General features: G+C 43.3%; 2 protein-coding genes across 2 annotated transcripts; one reads left to right on the plus strand and one right to left on the minus strand.

Moving 5' to 3' along the window:
• Nucleotides 1-317: 317 nt before the first annotated feature.
• mphosph9 (M-phase phosphoprotein 9) lies at nt 318-21827 on the minus strand (the record flags this gene model as incomplete). Its single annotated transcript, XM_080846975.1, has 24 exons — nt 21792-21827; nt 20298-20572; nt 19608-19752; nt 17865-17954; nt 17215-17567; nt 16599-16743; nt 16189-16261; nt 15756-15901; nt 15278-15400; nt 14087-14433; nt 7889-8038; nt 7352-7439; nt 6330-6545; nt 6057-6104; nt 5900-5964; nt 5699-5794; nt 5079-5219; nt 4601-4770; nt 4050-4313; nt 3711-3807; nt 2504-2595; nt 1806-2011; nt 712-780; nt 318-419 (listed from the first exon to the last, which is right to left on the minus strand). The coding sequence occupies exons 2-24, from the start codon at nt 20534-20536 to the stop codon at nt 318-320; spliced, it is 3465 nt and encodes a 1154-aa protein (XP_080703101.1). The 5' UTR covers nt 20537-20572; nt 21792-21827.
• Nucleotides 10799-12370, plus strand: LOC308372860 (very long chain fatty acid elongase 7-like; the record flags this gene model as incomplete). The annotated part of the gene is made up of 7 exons (XM_080848206.1): nt 10799-10859; nt 11098-11288; nt 11394-11474; nt 11575-11631; nt 11737-11842; nt 11945-12081; nt 12185-12370. The coding sequence occupies 7 exons, from the start codon at nt 10799-10801 to the stop codon at nt 12368-12370; spliced, it is 819 nt and encodes a 272-aa protein (XP_080704332.1).
• Nucleotides 21828-21835: the final 8 nt, after the last annotated feature.

The raw sequence follows: 21835 nt of genomic DNA on the forward strand, positions 1-21835 counted from the left end.
TCATCAGATACAAAAACAATCTAAATGACCAGAAAGAGGAGTAAAGCATAAAAGTTCATATTCCATGGACATAAAAAAGTAAATGGTTATAAATCTGAATTTTACTAAAATATACTTTACAATTCTCCAATCTTTTTTCCATGTCATAAATATCCAAAATATATTCTACAGTAATAAAAGTAGAAAATATGTACTTCACATATACAGATTGTATTTTGTACAAGGTACAAGGGACAAGGAGTGAGAGACTAAAAATGATCCTGCTTCCTGTGGCTGTGAGAGACTGAATCTTCTTTCTTGAGACCAGAGAGAGTTTGCTATGTGTGAGCAGAGGACCGCAGTATGTTATATCTCTTTAGAGTCATGCGTAAGGATCCCAAGTCACGGTTTACTCGCTCCAGACGGTTTTCTAACGTCACCTGTAAAAAGACAATTTCAAATGAATAAAGCGCTGAAACATTATGTGAATTGACTATTGTATATTCTGTAACAAACGAACAAAAGGAATTTACGTGTCAGAAGTAGCCATATCAAAATGTGCCCACAACAGCTAAACATACTAGTGTCTAGTTATGTCCTAACAGTTTTGCCAAGTACGGAATTCTACTCATATTAAGTATGTCTATAAGAATGAATAGATTTTACATTAAAAAAAAAAAAAAAATGTATTCTATTTATTTATATTTCAAAGCAGTCTTGTGCAGCCCATACCTCATCTAACCTGGTCTGCAAGGTGACCCTGCCCCCAGCCCCAGGCATCCTGCTCAGGGCCGACTCAATCTGGTGGAGAGTGAGACAGAGAAGGAGGTAGAGGACGAGCGCATGAATAAACATGCTGAGCTAAATGTAATGCATTTACACATGAGGCCCATAGGCCACTTCAGGGCACTCGGCTGATGAGGTGAAGCCAGCGTGGCAGTGGTGACCATGACATCAGGACAGAGGGGCTTTCACTGATCCGGCCCTCTTTACAGGAACAGGAATGAGTGGGACACACACCTCTAAAAATAGAATTCATTATCTGGAGCAACATTCAGAACAATAAAGTCCCCGTTATACAACAGGTCACGTTGCGTTGTTGTCGTTGCTGTTGCGCAGGGTGATAAGACCCCACTCGCACCCACCCACCAGAGGTCACTGCCAATTAATAAGAGGGCTTAGGCCAAAATCAAAGGGGAATCCTGGCGGGCAGACAGTACATGCCAGATCATAACTAGGCCCACATGCTTGGGATCCGTCAGGTATCATGTTCTACACTGTTCCCTTGTGCTCAACCATCCCCATCATCTAAATTCCCAGTATCTCTGAGGAGGAGATAATCTACCAGCACACAGCATATTCCACAGCTAAAAATAAAGCAGGATTATGAGACTGCCACAATGAGAGCATTTCCACTAATTGTGGAATTGTATGTATGGCAGCTTCAGAGATGACACGATCTATCCACGTTGTGGCTTACATGATGACGGAGGCAGTGGGATTATAGGAGCTATATGAGGGAACAAAGGGTGGAGAGAAAGAGAAGGAACAGACTGATGAACAAAAGAGAAATGAAAAGAAAGACAGAGAACATGAAGACGAGGACCAATGAACACTGAGGAAAAGGAGTAGAAGGAATATGGAGACAGACGAACATGGAGAGGCAATTCAGTGAGAGAAAGACACAATGCAGACAAAGACCGATACAGGGTAAGGAATATGAAAAGAATGACCAGATAGATAAAGAACATGAAAGTCAGTGAGAGTGAAAGAGAGAAATCATATGTATACATAAGGCCAGTATGAGGAGCTGTGAGAGTAAGGACCTGTTGTTTCTCCTGCGTCAGCTCATCCAGGAGTCGCTCGGCATCATCCAGGGACTGCAGCCGTGACTGGTACGACAGCGGTACCTCGTCGGGGAGCTCCAGCACGCAGCTCTCCGTGTCAGCCACGTCACTTCCCTCTGCCTCCCGGTCCTCACACCCCTCAGAGCCAGCTGAGTTACCTGAGTCGTAGCTGCACTGCAGGTCTCCTATGGACAGAACAACCCCAACCCTCAAACATTAGCGACTAAATGTACACTTAGGGAAAAAAGTACAGTTATTGACATTATAACTGTTCTCCTTATACACCCTAAACAAGCGTTTGCCACTGACTCTGTAGATAAAAACATCCCGAAGGAATCTTTGCAGCTTGGTGTGAGCCTGATCCCTATGTCCATGTGCACAGAGGTTTTATCAGGCACAGTTTCTATGAAGTGTCCTTGGGAAATGAGTACTCAAAACTTAATGATCTAATAAGTACAATGTACTTCAGTCACTACGATGTAATAAGTACAAGCTTCAATATATTAAAAACTCTTAATTTTAAGTGGAACTGGTAGTATTTCTTTTGCCAAAAAGTATCTGACACTGTGATGGACCTACTGCATATGGAGATTAAGGAACACTTGAGATATTTTCCTAAGACTGTCTGCTATCTGGGATGAAAAGAAAACACAGGATGCAATGTCGCGGTGAAATACCTTCTGTTCTCTCTGGCGCTGTATAATGGAGTCGTTTTCGTGGGCTGGGTTTTTGTGAAGATGAACCTAGACGCCTTCCATCAGATTTAAACCTGAAACCATTGTCAAATATCATTGAAAAGGACTAGACACTAGGACTATCATCATACTATAAAAGTACTTCATTATAGTAAGATGATATATTTGAAATCTAATGTAAAAAAATAAATACAAATCTACAGTAGAAAATGTTTATGTACAGTGCCCTCCAGAATTATTGGCACCCTTATTTTATTCGAGTGAAAAGGCTGTTGAAACTTATTTCTCTGTCTTAACAAGAACACATTTATAAATGACATTAGCCCATTACCACAAGAAAAAAAGTTACAGGTGATCACTAAACAAATGTTATGCCGAAAAACATGCATTTCAATGATTATTGGTAATTAATGTAATTATTATCACTTATTGGGTAGGGCGATTGGCATATGATGGTATATGATGAAGTTGAAAAGATAGGAAAGGCTTCTTTCTGGGCATATCTTCCAAAAAGTTGTTGGCATCGAGGTGCTGGATTTGGAGACATGGTGACCCCCAAGATAATACTTGTACCCTGTAATTCTGAAACTTTGGTGTTTGGGAATTTCTTTTACTTCTCCGACCATCTTCATCCCTGTGGCCCCTGACAAAATAGTCTTACGTCCTATTCCAGACTGATGACTGCCGTCACTGTTGATATGGGCATTTTAAGTCGAGTAGCAATTTGTTTTGTATTTTCTTCCACTTCCTGATTCATGCAAGTCAACACACTTTTGCCTTATTGCAATGGAAAGCTCTTGAATCTTTGTCATAGTGATGGATGACTAAGGGACCCTGTGTCATGTCATTGAAACAGGAAAGCATTGATGACTGCTTCAAATTTCTTCTTTTTTTTCAACTTAAATTTGACTTTACCTTAATTTAAATGTATTCTTGGGGTGCCAATAATTGTAACATATGTGACTTTATTTTCACTAATGATTGCTTTATTCTACAGACTAAACTTACCTCAAATAAAGGCCAGTTTCTTTTTCTATTTTCAATATAATAGTATAAGATTAATAACTTTTCAATCATCTTTCACTAGGCTGCCAACAATTCTGAAGGGAACTGCATATGAGGTAGATACATGTGTGATGCAAAGATAAGTTGGTCATGTGATCCTCTCGGTTGTGCTGTGCTGGAGTACCTGGATGAAGGGTTGCCGAACCCTGTGGAGAAGTTTTCCCTTGGGGAGCGTTTAGGGCTGGACTTTGCAGAGAGCGGCCTAATCAGAGTGTTCCTCGCTGTCAGGACAAAACAGTGACAGTGAACAAAACGGTTACAATTGGTCACTCAAAGAAAGTCTTCATATGCTGAAAAGACTAAAAGGGACAACATAAAGTGCTGCACCTCAAGGGACATGATACAAGATTACATGCTGTCTCATATCAACATGCATCTATTTTTAATTTCGTAGATTTATTAAAAAACATTTGGCTCCACATCTGAACACAAACAATGATCATTGTCATCATAGTGAACATACAGGGTGTGGAGACAGGTGGTGGTCTTTGGGTTCTAGGGGGCAGGGAGGAGGAGCGATGACCATCTGGAGACATGCTTCTCTGGGCCCTTAACAAAGGCCCTCCCCTTCTGTGTGCAGCTCCGCCTCTTTTTTCAGCCACTTCTGTGACATCGACTGCTCCAATTGGCTCAGCCTCTGGCATAGGTGAAGCTGCTCGCCTTAGCGGCACAGACTGGTGTGGGCTGCTGTCAACAAAGCCTACTGTGGGCCTGCTCCTTTCTGACCCTACACACACACACACACACACACACACACACACACACACACACACACACACACACACACACACACACACACACACACACACACACACACACACACACACACACACACACACACACACACACACACACACACACACACACACACACACACACACACGTCATACAAATACAGCACACACAGCAATAACCGTACACACACATACAAGGTGAAACAAAAATGACATCAGAGTACTGCAGACACATTAGTATTCAAAGAAGCACCCAGGCGAATCTGAGTGTATATCTTACTGGAAGACCCACGGCTGCTCTTGGACAGGGCTTTCCCCTCCGTGGCTCTGGTCCCCTCCAGCTCAATCAGGGCCCTCATGACGGGGGTCAGAGCAGCGTCTCTCCTGCCTGTGGTCTGCATCTGAGCCGCCGGGTCAGGCTGGAGCTCACGCACAGGTGGAGACACACGCCTGTAACACAGAGACACACTGAACCTCTCGAATTACTGGAAAGTATTTGCTACCAAGCAGGAAAAATGTTGGCTTCCCTTCTTCCCTTGCACTCAGCAAGTCTGTCACTCAAAGATTCCATTGTCTAGGCTCTTCATCACAATTTCAGATTTTTGGAGGTTTCGCACATCTCAGAGGTTTATAGACGTTGCTAATATATTGTCATCTCTTATCAATTCGCAGTTTGAACCCATAACTACTGTCATCATGACTACCACCATCAACATTGTCATGATGATGTATCATTAGGATTTTAGAAAAGATGCTACCTTATGTCTGGGACTCCAGTTCTGTCAGGGGGTTGTGTGGGAGCCTGGTCAGCCAGAAAAACTGTGGATTTCCTCATACCGCCATCCGCGTCATGGTACCTTCTGCTCGGTGACATCAGCAAGTCGGGATGATGGAACAAACTGTAAAGGTTCAGAGAGATGGGGAATAAATAGGTTCCACTCCTTCTGTCAGCTTCTGCCATCAGATGTAGTGTGTGGCGCTCCCCTGAGGTTGGACCGAGCACTGCAGGCTATAGTTTTTTGTACGGACATAGTTTGTTACCAAGTTCCCGAAGTTCTGCACATTTGTTGGTCCCAGCTCAGTTTTCATATTCACAAAACGAATATCTGTCTTACTCTACCAGGCTATGACAAATTAAACTGTAGTAACATTTACAGCGTTTTGTTGAATTAAGCAACAGTAGTATGGATGGAGCAGTGGGTGTTGTAATAATTGGGTGTTGGTACAGTAGTAGGTGTCGCCACTATTTAAGCGGTGGAGCCGGATTCAATTCCTGGCCACTGCAGAATGCCTGAATAAGTTGCTTTGGATAAGAGTCACTGCTAAATACAAGGACTTGACGTTTGACCTTTTTAATAATCGGGCAGGAGGTTCTTACCTTGTGGACTGGGAGTGAGCATGAGAGGCCATACGCAGCTTTGCTTGGCTCTCGTGCTCCAGCTGTTTCACCTGTGACTCCATCTTACAAATTAACCTGAAAGGCAAGACTAGAGTAAACTCTCTGTCTGATTTGACACTGATTCATGTTTTTTGTATTTTACTTAGGGAACAAAACTTGAAAGACAACAAAAAACATCACCTTTTCAGCTCAGAAATCTGCTCATTGGCTTCCAACAGCTTGTTCTCGGTTGAAAATAATTTGTCCTGTTAGAGGAATTGAAAACACAGCAGATGTTTACTGGACAGGAATGGCCCGACCTGTATTTAAAAGTGTTCATGAAGAGGAATGATTCTACCTTGGCACCATCATGCTCTTTTCTGAGGGATTCATACTCAGTCAGAAGCTAAACAAAGAAACAAGCAGAGTCAGCACACATGTGTCATCTCTGTCTCTAAAATGTGTTGCAAGGCGCTCTGGACAAATCCATCTACCGAATACCGTAACGATTACTATATAACATATAATTCTAACAACATTACAACCAGTATGCGCTCACAGTGCAGTGGTACCCTGGAGGACACCAAACCATGCCTAACCACTAGCCTCCAGTAGAGGGAGAACTACTCACATCCAGCAGCATCTTGTGCTCCTGCTTCCTGTGGCCCTCCTCCATGTCACGCTCCTTGCAGGCGTCCTGTGTAGCACCCTCTAGCTGCCTGAGTCGGGTCCTGAGCTTGGAGACCAGCCCGTCTTTCTCCCGGTTGGCGCGACGACTCTCCTCCAGCCGGTGCTGAACGGCCTGCACAGCGCTACTGGCCACCTCATAACGCTCTGGCCATTCCCGCTGCACGCACGCACACGCACACAAAACCAAAAACACAAATAAATAATTATCCTTAATGTTGCTGAAATAGTATTTGGTGGCACCTAGTGACTGTGGGTGTCTACTTGGTTCCAGTGAGCGAATGAGTGACTGTATACAATACATGTGTATCTACTCTGTACTGCATAAGTGCCCCATCCAGTGCATGTGTTTATGTATCCATGTACAGTATGTGCGTAAGACAGAGTATGTGTCGGTGACGTGTTCCTACAACACCCGATGTTATTTCGACCCTCTGATGCATGTGTGTGTTTGTGTGTGTGTGTGTGTGTGTGTGTCAGTTATTACCGTATAGTTTTGAAATTTCCATTCGTTTTTGTATGTATTTTTATTTAAATGTGGTGTTTTATCTCAATTTAGTTATATTTAGAGGAACTGGCTTGTTTTAGTTTAGTTTTTATTTAGTTTTAGTGTTTCTAAGGTATTATGTGGAAAACCTTGATTCATAGAAGCTGAAAAAGTGATAAATGATATACATCTCTTATCTTCACTCTACATCCTTTTTATTATAAGTGTAAGGACAAAATTGTATAGCAACCACCGTGCATCGAGGGGGGAAACGAAAACAAGCTGATTTTACCTGCAACTTTCATTTCAAATCGTGTTGCACTGTTCATTGTAGATTTCTTTGGTTTACGTGTTTCTATTGTTTCTATTTTTATATCTATTTCAGTTAACAATCTTTTTCACTGCTAGTTTTAGTTTTCGTTAACAAATATAACCCTGGTGTGTGTGTGTGTGTGTGTGTGTGTGTGATCCTACTGTACCAGTTGTCTCTCCAGGTGCTGGTTCTGTTCCTCTAGCTCCCTGATGCGGCGGCTCGCCTCGCTCAGTGCTCGGTCCAAGTGATCACACCTGGCGGAAAACAGCCAATCACAGCTCAGTGTCCAGTGTATGTACACATGGAAAGACTGTCATTTGTTACCATGGGGTAAATCAGATTGTGAATTTAAATGAGAAACACAAAGACATAACATAAGGTTCCACTGAAAGATCTCTTCCTTTATTTCAGAAATTCACAAACAGTTAAAGGTTAACAGTTTAAACCCAGGTCAACTGCTTTCATCAACATACTCCTAGTATGTCAGACAGATTCTCAATCCAACAACACATCTGACAGACCAGATGTGTGTCAGAAAAGACTGCATGTAGGTGTGAATGTGTGTGTGTGTGAGACTGTGTGTGTGTGACTATGTCTTTGTGACTATGTGTGTGTGACTGTGTGTGTGACTATGTGTGTGACTGTGTGTGTGAATATGTGTGTCTGACTGTGTGTCTGACTGTGTATGTGTGTATATCCTTACCTCTCTTGGAGGATCTGGTTGCTCTTCTCCACGTCCCGTGGCAGGTGGACCAGATTCAGCTTCTCTTTCAAAGAGGTGATCTCCGACTCGTAGTACGCCCGCAGGTCTGCTACGTGTCTTGCATGCTTCTCCCGCAGGTTCTGCCTCATTCTACACACACACACACACACACAGAGGCACTGAGAGGACAATAATATGCTCTATGCCATGTTAGTTCTGTGGTGAGGTGGGTGGCCCCTGCACAGACTAAATGGAGAGGGCACTTTTAATTTAAAGACCTGATTTTCAAGACCTGAAAATGCAATTTAAAATTAAACAGTCCTATAAGTGCAGCTCAGATTTATCAATACACCTACTTAGCCCAGGAGCAAGTCATGTACGTATGGTCATACATATTACGGTTCCTCCTAATGTATGGTACAGGCCTTTTTAATTTTGGTGTCATAATGACTTAAATAATGTCTGGTTGGGTTATTAAAGGTTTAAATGTGTGCATGTTTGTCTTGTCATTGTCTATATGTCTGGTAGGTGAGAGGTGAGCCAACAATCAAATGGGATCATAATTCAGAAATGATGAGTGATGGAATCATTCTTGACTACATTCTCCAGTTCTTTTTTTGGAAGAATATGAGACTTCAAGGAGATGCTGTATGCGACTCTGTATATAACTGTTATAAAGCATGAGTTTAGTAACTCCTTAACCCTAGAAGGAATAGATGACATTAAGCTGGTGTTGAAGAGACCTGACATTCAATTAAGAATTAAACTTCACGATTGCAAAGGATCATTTCTATGTCTTTGACTTACCGATCACTTCACTTCAGGTTCAAATAAGCTCTGTTTCTGTTAAGTAAAATGTAGACACTAGTGCTCAGTTTATGGAGGCCATAGCAATGTATCCAACCATGAGTTCAGAGACCATTGATGTACTCCTGGTTAATTCTAACTTGAACATTTCAATAAACGAAGCCTTTGCAGTTTTAACTATGGAACCATTGTTAGCACACTTCACAGTCAAGAGTATACTGTTTCTAGGACCACCTACAATCAACTTGATTATTCCACAATTTAACACAAATGACCAAAAAAGTCCAGGAAACAGTTCGGCATCTGAAATAGTCTCCTCGACATACTGCATTCTGACTATTCTCAACAACCGACTTTCTACATCACCAAAGTACTGAAGCAGCTCTTAAAAGGTTTAAATGATACAGAGGTGAATACTGATTCAGGTAAAATAACAGTTCTGGTTTTACACTTCTTACACTGTTGATCATAGAATATTACCAGAAAATTGGGAAGGACGTTCAGGGGGCCGGCCAGAGTTACTTTCTCAGCATTTCCAGTTATGAGGCTGGCAATAACATGAGGAACCCCAGGGATCTCGGACCTGTTCTGTTCAATCTCTAAATGCTGCCATTGGGCCAAATTCTACAGAACAACAACATTGATTACCTTAGTTATGAAGATGACACAAAGATATCTCCTTGATCACACCAGATGGGTACAGTCTTATAGACTCAATGTTTAGAGCAAGTAAGAAACTGGATGAGACAAAACTTTCTCCAGTTAAATAAGGACGAAAAGGTGATTATTTAGTTTGGCAATAAATACTATTATAGAGAATTAGTATTTATTAAACATCTCAAATGTTGTGCTCTTAAAAACCAAAGACTAGGTCCGAAATACCAGCCATATCAAAGCATTCACCAAAACAGTCTTCTATCCTTTTAAAAATATACCCATAATCAAGAGTCTGGTGCCCCAAAAAAGACCAAGCGAAACTTATCCATGTTTTTATCTACAGTAGGGTGGACTACGGTAATGGTCTCCTAACTGGACTTCTAAAAAAGACCAGAAATCTTTACACTGGCTTCCAGTTAGAAGAATAGATTTTTAAAGTGCTGCTACTAGTCTATAAATCACTGAATGGTTTAGGCCCCGAATACATCTCTGATCTATTAAAGAACATCAACAAAGTAGGGCTCTTAGATCCATGGTCTCAGGTCAGCTAGTAGAACCCAGAGTCCAAACTAAACATGGTGAAGAAGTATTTAGCCGTTATGCTGCATGCAACTTCAACAAACTGCCAGAAGGTCTTTTCCTCAAAGGAAGCAACTTTTAGTTGGAGGTTAAAAGCATTTCTCTTTTCATGCCTATCATTGAGCTTCAAAACTGGCACTCTATTCTACAGCGCTTTAATTCTGGGAGCAGACCTCTGGTCACTCCCGACAGAGAAGTGACGTCTTCGACTTGTTCGGTGTCCCAAAAGAAATCGACGTGCAGTCAGGGCTACCTCCACTATTTTTTTTATTGTACTTTATAAACTTTGTGATTTCTTTTAATTATCATGTATTTCTTATTGTATTACTGTATTTTATGGTTAAGCCTCTGTGTATGAAAAGTGCCATATGAATAGACCTTCCTTGCCTTACATTGCTGCGAGCCTATGGAATGCAAAGAGCTACCAAAACAACCTCAGGATTTCCTTAAGACAAGCTTAGAAAGCTGTGGCCCAGGCGAAAAACAAGGAAAAGGTTAGTTCATTACGAGAAACTCTATCCCACAGGGGGAGGAGTCACTTCCTGTGGGTACAAGAGATGAGGCAGAAGCAGGTGAATAGTTAAGAAATGAAGAACAGAAAGAACTACTCCAACAGGTAGGGGAATAGTTTGCATTATCTGCATTGAAAACTTCGTCTTGTACTACAAATGCTCAAAGCAATCTCTATTCATGGGTTACGGCAGTGATTTTGATCTAATATTTTTCATATATATTATTATGGCTTTAGCCCATCGCTACAAACATATGAAGGTGAAGCAGTTGATGAACTGAGGCAGAAGGACACAAAGGCCAGGTTCACTAATACCAAACATATTTCTCTGTTTTCTGAACAAAGAGGAAACGGCAATGGCTCTCTATATCTACACCTCAGTTGTACGGCTGTATGATGAGTGGCTGAAGGAAGGAGGTATGTGCAACTAGAAAGACATATCAGTAAAAAAAAATATTTAGAAAGCTGTGTTCCTGTGGCCCAACCGGTCAGTCACCTGCTTGAGCAAGTTACTAAAAAACAAGTTTATGTGTTTAATACCCAAAGAGCCCAAACTCTGATGAAAATGTACATCTTTACTATCAGCCTCTCTAGATATCTGCTTAATGAATAAATGTACATTTAAAACCAGTTCTCTTCCTGTTCTTTTCCAAAGATCCGCGCGTTGAAGACTGGCTGCTAATGTCATCACCAGTCCCACAGACCTTCATCATTGCAGCGTACCTCTATGTTGTCAAATCTTTGGGCCCATGGCTAATGGAGAACCGCAGACCCTTTGAGCTCAGGAAAGTCATGATTGTCTACAATTTCTGCATCAGTTCCTTCTGTTTGTATATGTTCTGTGAGGTTAGTTGCTGAAATGAAAATAAAATATCTTTATTTAGCTATTAAAAATGTGTATTAGGTCAATGCTCCTAATGTCTCCTGCTTTTCTCTCTTCATTTCTTCAAGTTTCTGATGTCTGGTTGGGCTAATGGATATTCTTACCAGTGTGACCTTGTTGACTATTCCAACTCTCCTCTAGCTCTTCGGGTTAGAAAGATATTTTAGCTTTTAGTAATTAATATAATCTAAATTGACAGAATAAAAAAAATCACTTTTGTAAATGTTATGTATGTCTTCTCTGCTTTAGATGGCATGGACTTGCTGGCTGTACTACTTCTCCAAGTATATTGAAATGTTGGACACTGTGAGGTTTTTTTCCTTTTTTTTCTTTTCTTTCCTTCCGTAAAAGGCATTTCATTCATACCAATACTCTCAAGTTCTGTGCTTTAAATATATATATTCCTGGTAGATTTTCTTTTTGCTCCGGAAAAAAACGTCCCAGCTAACATTCCTTCACATCTATCATCACGTTGTGGCGGTATACACCGTGTGGTTTAATGTCAAGTTTGCTGCAGGTAATTTCCCCTTCCACATTCAACCAACCTAACACTTAACCTTCCTAAGCATTAACACTGGATGATAAAAAAAGCAATTTAACACTGTCTGCCTTTCTCCAGGTGGCATGAGCACCTTCCAAGCCCTGGTGAACTCTGCTGTGCACGTCATCATGTACTCCTACTATGCCCTTGCCGCCCTGGGACCTGCCTACCAGAAGTACCTGTGGTGGAAGAAGTACCTGACCACCATTCAGCTGGTACGTCCACTTTGCAGTTCAATTTCAGTAGCTATAGGTGGTTAAATATGGATTAATTTACTGGGGCCAAATGTACAAAATCTATCTCCGCTCTCTTTCACAGACTCAGTTTGTAATGGTGATTATACACATCAGCCAAATCTTCTTCATGAAAGACTGCCACTACCAGTCCCCTTCGATCCTGTACATTATCTGCCTGTTGGAAATTGTCTTCCTGTTGCTGTTTCTTGACTTCTACTACCATGCCTACATCAAGGTCAAGAAAATGCCAAAGGTTGCAGTCGTGTAGAACATGGGTGTCAAGCACAAGATGCAAGAGCAGAAACCCAAACTGTGTTAAATGTGTTTAAGTTAGGAATGTGCAGGATGAGCTAACAGGCTAAGCACGTTTGGCTGGAGAGCTAATATATATGCCTTGCAGGGTGTTGTGCCAGGAATCACTGTACAGACAGGGAGGTCAGAAGACAATTGGGGAAAAACTAAATGCCATGGTCGAAGAGATAAAATGAGCAAACATAAATTATTAATATGAAGTAAATTAAATGCAATAGTGGTGAATTCTACATTTCGTCACCCGCTTATATGGAACAAAGTGGAGGCTCTTTTTGACTTGGTGCCCTACACCAACAGAGAGCCTGCTTTCCCTTTCCTTACAACTGCTTTGCATGTAGTAAAGTCAAAGTCAAGTCAAAGTGTTTTTGTCACATGCACCAAATTGCTTCAGCGCAGCGAAATTCTTATGACTTGGCAGGCAACATCTACGCAGTAGACGGCACACAAGATAAAGGGCGGGTGGATATTAGAGGGGGAGGGGATACCTTCTGTACACGTGCTTCCTCAAAGGCTGCACTCTGTCAGAAATTTTTGTGGTTCTGTCTATATGAAGGACTGCCATAGTCAGCACACCTGAAGGACTTTCATGTTGTATGTTGTATTTTTATGGTGTCTTAGACAATGAAAACATCCATATGGGAGCTATTTCTCACTTCTCCTTTTTTGTTGTTGCTACTGTAATCAAAGTCACTTTCAAGAAACTGATTCAATTTGTACAGTCTGGTTTCCTTGAACAATCCAGTATTTTATCTTAGATGTTGACTATTTGTTATCTTATGTTATCTAAGTTGTTGACTATTTATGGAATCTGACAGGACTGGATTGACAGGACTTGTTTAGCAGTTCCACACATTATATTTAAGTCGTGACACCTGAAAAAAATAGGTTTCCAGTTCTAAGATGACTACCTTGATTTGAATTTTCATTCGTTGACATTCCTGAATTCTATACCAAAGCAGACTCACTCCTACACGATAATAATGATTTCACTTGCTCTCTACTTCAGCCCTTCTTGTTCCACTTCTCACTGTTGTTTCTTATATGATTACGGGTCTGAATGGTGGACCCGTTGAGTGTAATTGAGCCTGTATGTTCTAGTCAGAGAGTGCACTGTGGCGAACAGTATATTGTCACTGATAGCCCTATGATTGCTCTCAGTAGGAGTGAAGTATTAGTCCTGATTTATTATCGTTCTCAGAAGAGGTTAGCTCTCCCGTATGTCTTTTCTACTCTTGTGAGAACATTTTAAAAGATATAAATGCTGATGTAAATGTAATGTAAAAAATTATATATGATGTTTATAAAAATAAATAATTTGATATTTAGATAAATAGTTGTATCTCCATTTTTTCGCAGGCAAAATAACCAATTTCTAGTATTAGCCAAAGTTTCAGGTGCACTTAGTTGAAACAGCTGAAGGACTTTTTTCTTGAAGGTTTTCAACACAACCTTGTGTACAGTGTGCAAGGACGGCTGCTGTTGTCTGAATTCCTCGTATTGTGGTTTGTGATGTTTTTGTGCACTGTAAATCTTAAAGTGAAAGCATACAGATTTTTGAAGAAACCTTGTACACTGTATTGGAAATCCTTCTGCATTGGTCTGGGGAGTACGTATTACGGCAACCGAGGTCTGCAATGGGACTTGCATTTGTGTGTTTGTTGTGGTGACTTACAGTGACAGCGTCACAGGATCCTCTAGAGAAGCAGTCCGGTCCAACTTGGTGGCACAGGTGAGGGTTGGGCTGGTTCTAAGGGTGGAGCTGACCCTGGAGGCGTGCTTCTGGGTGCGCAGCGTGGATGTGGGCGTGGTGCTGGAAGTGTGTCTGCCCTCGTCCTCGCTGCAGAGTCCACCTTCCTCCGCCCGGCTGGCGTCCCGGTGGGTGGGGTCAGGGTGGAGGAGCCAGGGCCCGTGCGGGCTGCTGAGGGGGGACGGCGACGCCAGGCCGGACGTGACCTCTGACGTGCCGTCTGGCGTGAGCTTAGGCTGCTTCAGCTCGACCACAGGCTCCAGGGTCAACGCCTGTAGGAGCACAGAAGAAAAAGGGTAATATATTACATCCGCTATAACATACATTATAACAATGGCTCTCAATTCTGCTAACAAATCCAGAGCATCGTTATTAAACTAAACTTAAAACTGGTGTGCTTAGAGCAAGGACAGATAGAAAACATGCAGAGTACCAGAGCAGGGTAGAGGACTATTTGCACCATTGAAAGAGAAGAACATTATGCCAGAGGCAATCTCATGTTTCCCCAATGCCGTGGAGATGACAGCCATGTGACGCAGTGAAACAAAATGAAAATACAATGGCAGCTTTGTGTTTTTGAGGCACAGCTTGGATGTTTCACAGAGATACGTGCATAAAACAGCCGTTCTAGATACTCTAGAGACTAAGCCTGATCAGATGGAGAACAGAGGGTAGTCAGAAATAGGCTGCCATGACACACTGCCATGGTCTTCTGCATTACTGGGCTGTCCTGTACTTTACTTTGACACTGTGCTCAGTTACTACGTATCCTGAAAGTCAGAATTTCCATTACCAGTATGTTATTTGATAACTTTCCTACTTTGGGAAATAAAAAACGTATTTTTTAATGTCTTACGTGTATTTTTTGACATGATTCTTATAATTACTGAAGGAATGTCTCCTTACAGGTATGGCATACTATTTACTACTCAGAGTAATGGCTCATTATTCTCGTCAAATATCTATCCGGGACTGGTTCTGGAGCCAGTTCTAACACCAACAAAGTCTTTGGTTCAATATTCAGGGAGCCCACATACTGGTGTCTGTGTAATACGCTTAGCTGCTTTGGATAAAAGCCTCTCCTATATGTAAAAATGATGTGATGTACTGCCAGACCTGGGGAGGGGTGGAGCTGGAGCCGGCGAGGGGGTCCCACTCCTGGCACTTCAGCTCCCCGCTCTTCCTAGTCTGGTAGATCTCCTTCAGAGACACGGACTGGGTGCACTCCGGTGATGGGGTCTAAACACACACACACACACACACACACACACACACACACACACACACACACACACACACACACAGTATCAACTACCAAATCTCATTTATAAGGACATATTTTGTAGCTCAAATATGATTGGGCAAGAACACATATTCTTCTGGCATTCAGAAGTAACCCCTTTTAGAGTATAATTCACAGCAACCCCTTTTAAAGACACATTCCATGACAACATGACCTCTTTTTAACCCATAGACTGAAAGGTCTGTTATCTTGCCACATTTACCATACCATAGATAGATAGACCTAGAAAGACAGATAAATCGATGACAGAGAGAGAGACAGAAAAGTTAGATAACATGAATGCTTTCTGACCTGGCATTGATCGAGCCATAGGGTTGCATGAGGACTTCTGTCTGGGCCTGTGGCCATGCCCTGTGAGGGGAGGGGCGACACGCTGCAGAAGCTGTCAGGCAGGGGGCGGTACAGCTCTGACTCGTCCAGCCGCCAGTATGTCAGACCTGACCAATCAAGAGGGAGTGAAAGCTTAGAGCAAAACACACTGCACACATTGTTTTAGCCTTAGAAGACTGAATCTAAGGACTTAGTCTTAAAAGATGATAGGTCACAATCAAATATTGACACGTCAAAACTTATAGAAAAAAAGAAGAAAAAAAAACCACATCAGCTTCTTGTTGCTACTGTGGTGCTTAGGTTCAGGCTTAGGTTCCACTCTTCCACTAACAGTTGGGCACAATCAGAGCAGATCTGTGTTTGTGGAGTAGGAAAAGGAAGACCCAGCTCTTACCTGAGGCTTCAGACACGAGGCTGTCACTCCTCTTTAGGGAGCTGGGGCTGGAGGAGTCTGCTGGGCAGCCAAGCTGGAAGAGGGGAAGAAAAAAACATGCAGAGGATGATGCAGAGTTAACTGCGATTTTTCTAGAATATATTCAAGTGTGAAGTTTGAAATGGGCAGAGTGGCCAAGATTATTTTTTAATTTCCAAAGGTTACTGTTAAGGATGAAAATTGCAAGTGGAAGCCCGAGCAGAAATTCCAGTAACAAATCATCACCTTTGCAGATAGAGAACAAAGACCCTGTGTTCTTCCTCTTTGAAGACATTTACAAACCAAGACACAACAGTGTACGATACCTGACTACATTTTATGGATGTCTACCAGGACTACCAAAACCCACACGTGTGCAAAACCAGACTCACCTGTTCTTGGTGATCTGTTGGTGGCGTTCTGCCCATTGCTCCAGCCTCACTCTTCTCCTGAGCCGGTGGAGGGGAGTTGCGCGACCTTCGACCTCCTCTCTTTTGGCCGCGCTGCTGTCGCTGCGCCCAAGAGGTCAACGCTTGCCTGAGGTGATCAGGGGTGAGGAGAAGAAGGGGTCATCAAGGACAGAGGAAGGAAATTAGTACTTCAAAATCAATCAAAATCAGTACTTCAGAGTACAACTACAACTACAGTATGAATGTTCAGTTTTAGAGCTGTGGGGTGTGTTGTGTAATGTGTTCTGTGGTGTGAGCTGAAGTTTTAACTGAGGCAATTTAAAGGCCAAGGTGTGTGTTTCAGACATTGGAGTGTTTAGGGGTGCTTTGGTGTGTGTGTGATCTAAGCCAATGTAAAGAGACAAGTGTGTGTTGTGTTTGAGTTCCTGAGATGAATGTGAAGAGCGAGTTTGAGAGTGTGTATGATGTGAAATGTGTGTGTTGGAACTGGTATGACTGTACAGTACTGTGTGTTAGAGCATGCTAGCATTGGTGTTGTGAGGCTGAGGTTGTTAGTTGTGAGGGATGCTGTGATGTTTGCTGTTGAGCTGCAACCTGCCTGCAGGGCATGTGCTGGTGGGTGTACCCAATAGGTGTGGAGGCGGGTCTCTGCTGGTGCTCCTGATTGGATAGGCAGGGGTCTGCCAAGGGAGAGGGCAGGAGATGTGACTCCGCCTCTAACTCCGCCTCCCAGGTGGAGAGCGTTCCGTACCCACTGACGGCACCCTCTTCCGAGCTCTCGCCTGCACTGGCCGCTTGGGGCGGGGCCGAAGGGGAGGAGACTTGGCCATTCTGCAGGCCCTGAGGGCCCGCCCCTAGTTTGGCTACGGTGGCAGTGCTCTCCTGAGTGGTGGCCGACTGCCCCGCCTTCTGCTGCAGCCGCAATAAGGCCTTAATCTCATCCTGGATGAGCTGAAGACACAGAGACACGTCGATGCCACAGGCACATCACTATCAGTCGAGATCACAGTCCATCCACTCTCTCGGCAGAACATCCGTGTCACATCCATGCAGAATGACACACACACACACACACACACACACACACACACACACACACACACACACACACACACACACACACACACACACACACACACACACACACACACACACACACACACACACACACACACACACACACACACACACACACACACAAACACACACACACACACACACGTTAATTGCCATGTCTGGTGGCCTGACCTGTATTTGGCACTGATACTGCTCCTGTTGAGCCAGAATCTGCTCCTGGTATTGCTTTTCCACCAGCTGGAAGAGATGCAGCCATCTTCCCTGTAAATGGAGAAGAAGCAAGCAACACTTGTAGTTGTAATAAATGCATAAACAATAGTTGAAAACTCAGATACTTGGGCTGTTTTATCTCAGGCTGATGAAAAGCTGTTGGGGATTTCTAAGTGAACACTTAGGAATGTCTCTTGGCCTCATAAGCAGATACAAATAGCAGTGAAAAAAAAACACTTTCAAGATCAATTATTTTAACCCAGCAAGATGGAAATAAGAATGTATTATAAAATGTAAGAATAAGAAGTATTAAGTGTACGTGATAGAACAGCTTACGCATAGATTAAGAGTACAGGCAGAACAATGTGAAGAGAAATAGGTGAAATGGACTCTATTTAAATGTCAATGTCATGTCAATGTTTGAAAAATGTATGTCTCAGGATCACTCTGAAGAATCAATGCAATCCAGCATGTTCATGTTTGTTTTTTGTATAATTTTTTGTCAATTTGTTTGTTTGTTTACTTTTCTGTTCATGTTCCTCTGTATCTGTGTAATAAAACTATAAAAAAAAAAAAAAAATAAGATTTAAGGATTTGGATGGTTTTCTAGTGCTGATTTGCCCGTTTCACTCAATTCCTGGATAAGGCAGGCAGCATCTGGCAGACTTTTACAGAGGAGACAAACGCAGCCCAGCACAGCCCCCCCAGTGGGCCTTTCCTCCTGTCACAGAAAACAGAGAGGTGCGGTCCACAGACGTCCTCTACATGTTGCAGATATACCGCGAGTCCTTCACGCCAAGATGACCGTTAGTAATATTTCATGAAGGACCTCCAGAGAGGGGAGGGTGAAGGAGCGCTCCCTGAGCCAGGTCAGTGGGGTGAAGGCTCAGACAGCACTGCAGTGGACCCCCTTCCCCCTTGGTATCAGCTGGAGTTTGCTGCTTCGCTGGGACGCTGCCCCTACACCCACACCCCCACCACCACCCCTCGCCCCAACCTCAGGGACTCCACAAAACACAGCGCAATGCCCAGAGTTTTTTTCTGACTTGGGGCGCATGCAATGTTCTCTTCCGTCAAACTAAATCATTGTGTGCAGTTTCTCAGGGTAGGAAAGGGGGGAAAAAAGGCAGAAACTAGTTAAATCTGGTTTCCCCAGACAGACTATATGCTCAGCTAGCTTCCAATGGACAGCTGCGTCTTCTCTGACGGGGTTTGCTGCATTGATAGGACACATCTGGCCTTATCCTCATGAGAAATGAGTGTATCACATATGCAGACACGCTTAATAACCTATTTGAGGCCAACCTTCATCACTGCACAGACCCGTGTTTGTGGTTAAGCTGTATTTAAACTATGTTAATGCCATTTTTGCTCAATCTCTACCATCACTGACTGCACCAAAGAAGGTAGATAGAACCCCAGGCACTAGTCAGATCTACATCTTGCTCAGACCAGCATGAGCAAGACTACACCAGCCTACCCTCGTTGGAAACCAACCCGGCCACAAGCTACTAAAATCTGGCCCAGCCCTCTTACAACTCAAAATAGGGCTAGACCTGTTTGGTGCAGCAATAATTTGACCAAGGTTATGCCTAACGCAACCACAGCCAACCTCTGCACCCCAGCTGCAATCCAGTCCACAATGTCTCTATCCACTCCCATTACACCATTCACCACAGCCCACCCTGGTCGTCCATGCCTTACCTCACAGTTCTTCCAGACCTCAGGGTCAGTCTGCCCACTGCTCTGTATCTCCTGCACCAGCACACGGAGGGTCTCCAGAGAGCTGGGGTTGATGAAGGGCAGGGGCCTGTCTGAGCCCAGCCCCTCCGTGTCGGGACACAGGCCTCTGATCAGGGGAAATGGAGAGAGAGCGTGAAGGGAGCAGAGAGAGACCCGAGACCAAAAGCAGAGGCATTTTCAAACCAATGCCCATTCAAAACCCATCACCATAGCAGCGACACCTATACACCAGTTTCATACATACAAGCCTCAGATCCCCCCCACATCCAGAACTGTGTAATACAAACCAAACAGTGCATAAGCAGTACAAGTGGCTCTGTTAACATGTTGTAAACATGTAAACGTGTAGTAAACATTAACCGTATTTAAAACCTTAACAGCAACACCGAGAATGACTTTGCAGTATAATATTTAAGAATGTTTGAAAGGTTTGTTTTCTTGGCAATTTGTTTGCTTACATGTTAACATCCCAAATACATTCTATAGAGTCATAGAATGTAGTATAAGGCTGTGAAAAACTATTCACACATACAAACATTTACCCACATATGTAGACTTCCTCTCAAAGCCCTAAACATTGACCCCTAACCCCTACCCCCCCCCCCCCCCCCCCCCTCCTCCTCTTGTCTCATCACTTCTCCCTGTGCTCACTGGATCCTGTCTTGGAGACTCCCAACTGGTCTGCTCCTGCTCGTCTCCTCTGCGGCCTGCAGGAGGCCCTCTAGGGTCCGCACTGGCCGCTCCACCGGCCGCTCATCCTCCGTGCCGACCGGTCCGGATGCCGTGTCCTCCGAGGACACGATGGATGCCTCATGGTGGTGGACATGGTGGTCTGTGCTCAGGGCCAGCGAGCTGGACACGTCCTCAGAGATGCTGTCATCTGTGGACATGCTTAAGGGTCCTTAGCGCAGGAGCGGATTTCACGTCTGCAGGAGTGATACAGGGGGGATTAGTGCACATCACCAGATGGTTTGCATCTAAAACAGCTCATAAACACTATGAACTTTGAACATAAATGGACAACACCTGATTGCTGCACAAAGCTGAATGATTCCCACTTTACCCTAGTGTTATAGTGCCAGGAGCCTCACAGTTAAGTTAACCTCACTTGAAAACAAACCCTTAATGCTAACCAGCTCACTTGTGGACGTAGACACACCAAGAGAAACCTAAAGGTCCAAGAGAGGATTTACTCTGAGGGGATTTCACATCTGTCCAGGATGCATTGTCTTTTTAACCTATCCATCACAGCAACACCGATATACCCATTCAGAGAGAAACATTTAGATCAATTACCTCTATTCAAAAGTACACAATCTTTACAAAAGACAAAATCCGCTGTCTGTGTGTGGGCTGATGGGCGAATATGATGTCAAGGGGCATAGCTCTTTTACAGTCTACATGGAAACCCAAATGAAAAGCCAGAAACAATGCTTTACATTGACAATGCACAAATAAATACGTTTTCTTGGACTGGTGTTGACAGTGAGTTGTGGCCATGTGATGATCTATTAGGTTAGATTAGTGTGTGAGTGTGATCAGAAGCAATAAAACACTTCCTGTTCACAACTTGGAGTTACTGACAAACCCCACTGCTGCAGTCAAGTATCCGAGCAGCCACTGTGCTAGATGTATGCGTACGTGCTGTAGTGATTAAGCACAAATACTGACATTTCTAGGCGATAGATGCTTTGCTGTGCAGGCACTGAACTCAGATACAGGGCAGTAAGGCCGCCTTCAAAGGCAATCTTTCTAACAAGACAGGAAGCTGACAGTTTCGCGCATTGCAGGCTTCTGCTCCGCTCATTCTTGCTTAGTGACAAACCAGAGAACATCCGCACTGTCTATGAGAAAGACCCGTTTAATGATCGTTTGACGTGGCTTACAATTCAACAATTGTACAAGGAGTGCTGTTTGCTTTCTGTCTCATCCACAACACAGTGACGTTTCGAAAGACAGCCTTCTAGCTGGCTAGCTAAACAGGCTAACGTTAATAGAACAGTGAAGTCTCCATCACCTGGCAATGCAGCTGTAACGCTCATCTGAAACTCCGCCTCCCCAGTTGCAGTAAGTATCACAGACATTTCACATTCCCGCAGTTACCCAAGGGTCATCCTGCAAAAGAGCTGCACTCGAATAGCTTACCTCTTAACTTGAGTTGTTACTTCTCCCATATTGCCGTTCTTTCC

Source organism: Sprattus sprattus (assembly GCF_963457725.1).
Source record: "Sprattus sprattus genome assembly, chromosome: 11".
NCBI classification, from domain to species: domain Eukaryota; kingdom Metazoa; phylum Chordata; class Actinopteri; order Clupeiformes; family Clupeidae; genus Sprattus; species Sprattus sprattus.